The 10,085-nt window shown below is 35.3% G+C and overlaps 1 protein-coding gene across 2 annotated transcripts in view; it reads left to right on the top strand.

Moving 5' to 3' along the window:
- The window catches only part of LOC106461060 (E3 ubiquitin-protein ligase TRIM9-like), an 84,033-nt gene that overhangs the window by 60,214 nt on the left and 13,734 nt on the right, over window positions 1–10,085 (top strand). For both annotated transcript variants that reach the window (XM_022387896.1, XM_013920846.2), the window contains exon 5: window positions 4,268–4,407. In XM_022387896.1, the coding sequence (XP_022243604.1) occupies window positions 4,268–4,407 (140 nt within the window). The remainder of the gene's footprint in view (window positions 1–4,267; window positions 4,408–10,085) is intronic.

The raw sequence follows: 10,085 nt of genomic DNA, 5'->3' as shown, positions 1-10,085 counted from the left end.
TTATAAACAACTTGTTAAAACAATGGATATATTATAAACAACTTGTTAAAACAATGGATATATTATAAACAACTTGTTAAAACAATGGATATATTATAAACAACTTGTTAAATCAATGGATATATTATAAACAACTTGTTAAAACAATGGATATATTATAAACAACTTGTTAAAGCAATAGATATATTATAAACAACTTGTTAAAACTATGGATATATTATAAACAACTTGTTAAAACTATGGATATATATTATAAACAACATGTTAAAGCAATGGATATATTATAAACAACTTGTTAAAACAATGGATATATTATAAACAACTGAATAGCTTATGAATGATAAACAGTTTAATCATAAACCACAGTAGTGGGTCATAATAGGGATCGCCCATTTGTTGTTCTATATTATTATTTAATATTGTTCCATCAGCCTAGAACAAAAATCGCTGTGAGTATATTAATAACACCTGGGCATCATTACTAAACGCACCATTGAACATTGGGTAGGTTAGTTTTAAGTATATTTAACTACTTAACAAAAACAGCTTTTATATAACCGTTGATATCCAATCATTTTAATGTAGTCAGAGATTTATATGAAGCCTCATAATCTACTACATGCATACGCACATAGCTGCAGGTCGTAGATGTTATTTAATGTTTATGTGGCAGCCATAACACATGTACCATATCGATCATTAGCTTATTGTTGCAACTGTATTGATATTGCGTATCATTTGTTTATGTATAGGGTTCCTGTCCTTTCGGACACGACACTGCTGACAGGATCACAGTTTTTTTACCACTGCATGTCGATTTCGGCAATGTTACACAAACATATAAAACATTACTCAAATGTCTAAAACGTTATACAAGCCGTAATTAAAAAAATAGCACCAAGCTCAGTTTCGAACATCGGATCGGCAATCACGGTGATGGATGATGGTAAGTGTCGAATTATAGCCAACACTGCGTGACTGCGAATTTTATAGATACTGCAGATAGAATAGCCATCCTTGAAGGTGACTATAAGGAGTAGCAAGGATGTTTCATATGCAGCAGCGACGGTTAGGGTCGTCACAGTCGTAGAAGTGTCACCCCCCAAATTTCATGAGAAATGGGGGGAAATGTATGTTAATGTCATCAATTAATAATTGTTAATTAACACGTTTTCGACCTTGTAGAGTGAGCAGAATATCACACTAAGAAGTAATATGGTCAGCTGTAGCAAAACAGTGACCGGCCTTACTATGGTCAGCGGAGAGGAGAAGGAAGAGAAAGGGGGGAAATATAACAACTATAAGAAATAGGATATAAATATAGTAGTTATATATATTTTACAAGTATATATATAACATGTTGTGTGTTGATCACCATGCATCATAGTGATGCTACATACAGTACCATTATCAATGATAACATTGTGGCAACGATATCAGGAGCAATAGACATCCAATCTGCATGAATCCAATCCAAAGGTTGTCATTGTTTGCCGAGAGAGCATCATACACCAACTATGTATTTCATTAAACTAAACGGTTTCCGATAGGACAGTATTGCTGTTATACAGATTTATATCCAGGATGGACATAAAAAACTATATAAATACAACAAGATTATTAAAATTGTTAATTTAAAAAGGAGGAATATTGATTTTCAAAAACATACAGAAACAAGACAGGTAGCTTAAAATGAAAATGCAATCGCCAAAAAAGTAAACAAACAAATTTAAGTTTTGACACATAGACATAGTGTTGACATTATTTACTCAAGCTACAAATCCCTATTTTGACTCAATGTATAAAAGCTGTAATATTTAGGAGAGTCCAAATGAGGATTTGTAGCTTGAGGGAATAATGTATCAAACCTTATGCTTGTTTGTTTCCTTTGCATTTTCACTTTAAGCTACCTGTCTTGTTTCTATTTTTTGGAGATTTCTATTCCCCCCTTTTTAAATTAACAATTTTAATAATCTGTTTTTAGTATATAAATACAATCAGTTATCTAGTTTTAGATTGTAAACAGTTAAACATTGTATAGGTAATAAACAGTTGAATATTGTAGATATGATAACTTGTTGAATAGTGTTTAGTCGATGAACAGTTGAATATAGTAAAAACTAAAAGTAAGAAAGAGGTTCAACTAGACCATAGATTTGTGAAAGGTGAGTGTATATATGTGAAAGGTTTGTTTGATTGTTTTATAAGTTTCGCACAATGCTATACAAGGGCTATCTGCTCAGAGCTGTCCCTAATTTTGAGCTTATAGGCTAGATGGAAGGCAGCTAGTCACCATCCACTACCAAATTTTGGGGTACTCTTGTCTGATCAAATAATGGGATATGATTGTCACTCTTTCAGCTACCCATGACCCCAAAGCGCGGAGCGAACCATGGACCCTCAGATCCAGAGTCTGGGTATGCTAACTGCTGGGCCACGCTCGGCCCTATGTATAGAGAAGGAGGGCTTTGGTTCTGTGTAAATCAGATGAGTTGAAAGGTTATAAAGTTAAGAGCTCTTGTGGCAAAGCATTTATTCGATCGATCAACTTTTCGAAACTTTCCTAAAATCTTTATTGATGTGTGAGGTCAGAGGTCATCATTCTTCAAAAAATATCTTCTTGTAAGTATAATGATTATCTGTAGCACCGTAAATATTTGTTTTTTGTTTGGTGAAAGACGGATGACATTGCCTGTAATACACAGTACATGTATTCACACACATAAATAAATAATCATACAGCATACAGAAAAAAATGTGGTTTTAGCGCAGATCCTTAAGTTATTGTTCAGGTATTCGCGTGCATTATTACGAGCTTCATCGTACATTTCGTGTCTTGGTTGTTACGGCGCAAGCTCGAGCTCAGTAATCCGCATGAACAAATCATGTACGCTATAGTTAGGAACTAATTTAATTTATATTCTTTTTTAAAACTCGAACTCACGTTTAGCTTAATTCGCTTAAACAAGTTGTTCTTCTCAGAACAACCAGATTGTTTTATTTACTGACGTATTTTCTCCTTACTAGGAATTCGTGATGCACAAAATATTTAAGCTTTGAGTTCAATCTTTCGCGAAAGATTGGATTTGGCTAATAATTGTTTGGGATACTTCCACGGGATGATTAACGTATTCCAACAATATCATATTAATGATGGAATAAAAAAGAAACTGAAAAAAAGTCGAGGACAAAAGAGAATGGCATCGAATCTTTTACCTAACAGTTGATAGGTATTTTCTGATGCTCATTTCGTCAGCATCGCACAAGCTCGTTAAAGAAAAGACAGGTAAAGTGGAAAAATCGGCAGACGTTTAGACATAAACAACGAACGCCCTCTCACAATTCCTGCCGACGAATTTATTGTGAATACGATGAAGCCTGGACATTCATTCTATTGTGAGGATGACATTTTGAAGATTACACCCGTAATGGCGACTCTTATCATCGCTTCTCCACCACCCTCACCCCTCCTCCCTTTTTTTTTCTTCTCTAAATGTCAAAATAGTAGAAATTTAGCTTCGGTGTTTTTCTTTCAATCCTTGGACCGGACGTCGACTAGTGGTTAGTGTGCCAAACTGAAAACCATGGTTCCCGGTCCGCTGCCGGAAAATCGGGCTTCACACTTTTAGGCCTGAGTGTATTACAGTAGTTACATTCAAATATCTTTATTCGATTAGAGTAGTCCAAGAATTGCTATTGACTAGTTGTATTCCTTCTAATCTAACAGTTCAAACCTAGTAGCGGTTGACGTAGAGAGCTGTTGTGCAGCTTGGCGAGAATATTCTAAACAAACGAACTTTTCAGTCATGATACAATTCAGCCAGGATCAGCAAATTCTCCAAGGTTAAGTCGACACACCAAACTCAAAGCTATCTAACATAATTCCTTAATTGCGGGCAGTGTATTGAAATTAATTTTAATTGTTTATCATTACTTGCAACCGTTTATCGTAGCTAATTGCAATTATGCGTGTAGCTTGTTAGAATTAACAATTTTATTTTAAAACAATCACTTCCTTACGTGTAACTCGGAGGAGATATTTACCTTATTAAAAGGATTTTAACAAATATAATTAATAAAGTAACCTTAATCGAATTATCTTACTTTTTCACATTACAAAACGATTTTTTATTCCACACATCTCTTTATTTCTCAAATGATGTTTTAAAAAGGTTTAGCTTTCAAAAACATCACATTAGAGATATAGATCGTAAGATTAGAACAGTGGTTTAAATGTGCATATGTTTTCTTCTTTTCTGTGGTTCAGCGCCAGGTCCACCTGTTTTAATACCAGAAGAATGTACAGCAGAAAACAACACTATTACTGTTGCTTGGCAACCACATCCTTCAAGTTTCGTTGAATATTATCAACTCGAGTTAGCTGAAGTAAACAAAGGAGATTTCAAGGTGAGTGAAAGAGATTCAGCTAATACGTATTGTTTTAGTCATTACAACAGTATTGTCGTTCCTTAGCAACCAGATCATTCCAGTTGCGTTAAATATTAGTAGCTCAAATTAGTTGTGCAAACAAAGAGGATTTCTAGATGAGTGAATAAAATTGTTGCTCTTTCTTTACTGACTTTACTAAACAGAAATGATGATTTGCTACTAAATCTTCTTGTTTACTTTACGACGACTAGGATGACTCATTATTACTCATACATGAGTAATACGGTCTGTAGGAGTCCCTTTAGGGTCAATTCGGTCAGCTGTGACCACTGAGGCTCAGAACCCTTAGGGATCGTCTGTTATGGGTATGTACGTAGCTGTCAATACGATTTATCATACAGTTCTGAACTTCCTACGTAACGTAGACATTAAGCTATATGTCGCTCTCATCCAGCGTTTCCCCTGTGAACTGACGTGTTGCTGATTACTCACTCAGTCATTATAGAAGGTTTCTTAATTAGCATACAACAAGAATTTGCTCTTCTTTCAGAGGCACTTTCTGTAATAGCAGATATTCAGTGTTCATAATTTGAATTAAAATCAAAATTCGGCCTCAGAAATTTAGTCAATCGTTGCTCTTTCGTATTCTAAACATATATTTTTCTCCGACCTGAAGAATCAACTCGTATAACTACCGAAGTGTACGAAATGTTTGCTTAGAAAATGGCCCAGAGTCAGATTGGTGGAATTCGAAGGTATAACGTTAAAATTAAGTTATTTGGTCATTTATCGCGTGTTAGTATTAGAACTTCAACGAATTATGTGGAATGTCATATACCACCAATTGGAATGCCATACAGCAGCAGGCGGAACATCGTACACTACCATATGGAATGTCGTACACAACCATCTGGAATGTTATACACAATCATCTGGAATGTCGTACACAACCATCTGGAATGTTATACACAATCATCTGGAATGTCGTACATCGCCATGTAACATGTCATACAGTTCCGTGTGAAATGTCGTACAAAACCATTTGGAACCTTATATATCGCCATGTGGAATGTCGTACACCTCTATGTGGAATGTCCTGCACCATTAAAACCAAGAATACGTAGGAAGAGAACACCAAGAGTGGTATACGTTTGAAATAGCTGTAACTACATTTCGAGATATTCTGATCAAACACATCAGATGTTTACAACTTTAAAGGCTGAGAACATCTCCACTCATGTCCACTGCTGAGTGGAAAGGGAGAAGAATTTGACATAAATTTGTGTTTCTCACCAAAGCATAGCTTCCACGAAACATGTAGTTGACTATGCAATGTATCTGAATTTTTTCTCTACCTTCATACAATGCAGATCCGGGCTTACAATGTATCAAACTAAACTATAGCTTATGATTAGCCAATTAGTGAACATCACTCCTGTTGAATCCTGGTACCATCAGAATACTTCAATGTTTTGTTTTTGGATTCTTCTGTAACAGAATATTCGTAGAGCAACTCATTTTAAACTCATCTTTACTCGGCACGTGATCAAACATAGAATTGTTAACATATCATATTTACTTTAGAATCATATTACTACAACAATAACTTAATGTATTGTTCAGATATAATCATCACTTTAGAAACGTGTTACTAGAAACCATGACTCAGTAAATTGTTAATATATCATATTTACCTTAGAAACATATTAATAAAAATCCTAACTCGATAGATTGTTAAAATATCATAACTACCTTAGCAACATGTTAATGAAAACAATAATGCAATTAACTGTTCAGATATTATCATTATCTTAACAACATATGGGTATTTGGTCAATGTTTCTGTTAAACTCGTCACATTATGTGGAGAAATACAAGCAATGCAAGATTTCCGTGTATGTCGGAAGAATACTGAGATACAGACAGTGGAAAATGCCCGTATGTGACGGAGAAATAATGAGATACCAAAAATAGAGCAATATGTCTGTTAGAAATACTGAAATAAATACAGTGCAATATGTCCATGTATGACAGAGGAATACTGAGATACAAACAGTGCAATATGTCCATATATGACAGAGGAATACTGAGATACAAACAGTGCAATATGTCCATATATGACAGAGGAATACTGAGATACAAACAGTGCAATATGTTCATGTATGACAGAGGAATACTGAGAAACAAAAAGTGCAAGATGTCTCTGTACGTCGGAGGAATACTGAGATACAAACAGTGCAATATGTCCATGTATGACAGAGGAATACTGAGAAACAAAAAGTGCAAGATGTCTCTGTACGTCGGAGGAATACTGAGATACAAACAGTGCAATATGTCCACATATGACAGAGGAATAATGAGATACAAACAGTGCAATATGTCCATATATGACAGAGGAATACTGAGATACAAATAGTGCAATATGTCCATGTATGACCATGAAATACTGAGAAACAAAAAGTGCAAGATGTCTCTGTACGTCGGAGGAATACTGAGATACAAACAGTGTATGACGTAGAAACACTGGGATAAAAACAATGTAAGATGTCCGTGGATGACGGAAGAATACTGGTGTCCAAAAGTCTGAAATGTTTCTTTTGATATCAGACATGAAGGACAATGTGCTGACGTTACAGAAGCGTAGTTGAATTTTGCACTACAAGGCTTGTTTGTGTCCTTTACAATGTTTCATACAATATTATGTATTGTTTTATAGCTGTTATATTTATTTAAAAAGTTAAACGGCCATTTTCTTTGAAGTTATAAAGATAAGCAACAACTTACAAGCTGAACTAAACCGACTGAGTTTTGGCCCAGTTTATATGGAGACTAGGTTCATCATTGGTATATATAAAAAGAGAGTCTACTCATTTATAAACTAAGGCAAACAGTCAATCAGGCTAGTCCAACTTGTAAATTGTTGCTTATACTCTTTGTTTTATTTATAAAACAAACTTTAAAAATCAAACTGCGCGTGGCTACCTTGCCACGATAAAATGATACTGATATGTTATGTTTGGCTAACATATAAAAACGCTGGAATTTAATATTTCAGAGTTGTGTATCTTTTCGTGCTGCTGTTTTAGACCAAAATGAACAATGCAATGAACATGGAGGAAGAGTGAAAGAAAAAAAAAACGTTGCTTGTAAGACCGATAACTAAATAAAAAATAGTAAAGAACCAGGTTCACTGTTTTCTTGAAACCCACCAGTATTCTATCGCTCAGAACACGATTTGAGCCTTTAAATATACTGTATTCTTTCCCCTTAAAATGTATATTTCTAGACATACTTTGCTGATTATAATTCAGTCCTGGAAACGCTCCGATCATTAATATATAGTACTTGAAACACTCTTACTAGAGTGTTTCTGGGGGCTATTATATTAGAGCAAGAGGGTTTCTAGACTATACTTTGCTACTACGGTGTTTCTGGGGGCTATTATATTATAAGAAGAGGGTTTCTAGACTATACTTTGCTACTACTATTATATTATAACAAGAGGGTTTCTAGACTATACTTTGGGTGTTTCTGGGGCTGGAGTATGCTTCTAGGACTATAACTTGTTACTGGAGTATGTTTCTAGGACAATATTTTTTTACTGAATTGTGTTTCTAGGATAATAATTAAAATAGAAAGACACGAAGTATTACTAAGATTGTTTTGACAAATAAAGACACACAGATTCTCCAGGACAACATCATATTGGTTAAGTGTGTTTCTATAACTATAATTTGACAGGGCAGAATATGGAGTGTTACTAGAATTATTCTGACGAGTAAAGACGCCCAGGGATTCTAGGGAAGTATTTTGTTACTGGAGAATTTTTACGACAATATTTTGCTACTACTAACAAGTTATAGTCCTAGAAACATACTCCAGTAACAAGTTATAGTCCTAGAAACATACTCCAGTAACAAGTTATAGTCCTAGAAACATACTCCAGTAACAAGTTATAGTCCTAGAAACATACTTCAGTAACAAGTTATAGTCCTAGAAACATACTCCAGTAACAAGTTATAGTCCTAGAAACATACTTCAGTAACAATTTATAGTCCTAGAAACATACTCCAGTAACAAGTTATAGTCCTAGAAACATACTCCAGTAACAAGTTATAGTCCTAGAAACATACTCCAGTAACAAGTTATAGTCCTAAAAACATACTTCAGTAACAAGTTATAGTCCTAGAAACATACTCCAGTAACAAATTATAGTCCTAGAAGCATACTCCAGTAACAAGTTATAGTCCTAGAAGCATACTCCAGTAACAAGTTATAGTCCTAGAAACATACTTCAGTAACAAGTTATAGTCCTAGAAACATACTTCAATAGTGTGCCTCATGTGAAACTTAGTGTGTTAATACTAGGGATGCACGGGTAGTAAAATTTGGCTGGGTGTCAATCGGAACCGGGTTCTCCCCTTGCCCGCCCCCCCCCCCAAAAAACAACAACATACACAAAAATTAGAAACAAAAACATAATTAATGTTTATTACATTTAACCAAATAATCACCAATAGAACATTCAAGTTTTACTTCCAACTTTCAATGCCTAGCACCAACTTCTTAAATCCTAACCCCTATTTTTCTCAAAAACCCCACCTTCCCCAGAAATCCACTTCTCAAGCCATGCCTGTTATTATTAACCCCTATTGTTCTCTGAGTCCCCAACTTTCAGCGGGCGGTCAATTTTTGTTGCCCGGAACACGTTTTTTTTTGTTTGTTTGTTTTAACTAAACCAATTATTGACTGTAACTTTCAGTACCGCGTTAGTTGCCACAAAGATTAGGGCTTAGATGTCTAACTTCGACACTCTGCCGGAGTCGAATATCTGGCCGAGTACCCATGCATCCCTAGTTAATACTGTATCTCATCCATAGACCTGATCTGCCAATATCGTGTCTTATGTAGACGCTTGATGGGAACATTATGTCTTACGCACATAATTTTGTCCGCACTGTTTTTATGTGTAAATGTTATATGATAGTACTGTGTCTTTGTATGTAGATTTGGTACGTCAACATTGAGTTTCGCATACATTTCAAGTGTCGATAACGCTGTGACATGTTGACTAATTTGATGTGTGAATATTGTACATAAGGAGGCACGTACTTTTGTCGACTCTGTGTTTCATACCTAAATTGAGTGTTTTTACTATTGTGTTGTGTCTCATGTATAAATTTAATGTGGCATGATTGTGAATAATCTACAAAATTGTTAAGTTTGTGTTTTAGGAACACATTTCGATCGAAAGTACCTTATGCACAAGGATGTTTCAGCAGTGCGTCTTATAATATAAAGGTATTTAGTCAATGTATCTGTTAGACTCGTCACATTACGCGGAAAGCTGTGTCAATGTTTCTGTTAGACTCGTCACATTACGTGGAGAGCTGTGTCAATGTATCTGTTAGACTCGTCACATTACGCGGAGAGCTGTGTCAATGTATCTGTTAGACTTTTCACATTACGCGGAGAGCTGTGTCAATGTTTCTGTTAGACTCGTCACATTACGTGGAGAGCTGTGTCAATGTATCTGTTAGACTCGTCACATTACGCGGAGAGCTGTGTCAATGTATCTGTTAGACTTTTCACATTTAGCGGAGAGCTGTGTCAACGTTTCTGTTAGACTCGTCACATAACGTGAAGAGCTGTGTCAATTGTTTCTGTTAGACTCGTCACATTACTGGGAGAGCTGT

The sequence above is a fragment of the Limulus polyphemus genome, unplaced genomic scaffold, assembly GCF_000517525.1.
Source record: "Limulus polyphemus unplaced genomic scaffold, Limulus_polyphemus-2.1.2 Scaffold890, whole genome shotgun sequence".
Taxonomy (NCBI): domain Eukaryota; kingdom Metazoa; phylum Arthropoda; class Merostomata; order Xiphosura; family Limulidae; genus Limulus; species Limulus polyphemus.
The sequence above is the reverse complement of the archived record's forward strand: the minus strand, read 5'-3'. Positions and strand labels throughout refer to the sequence as shown.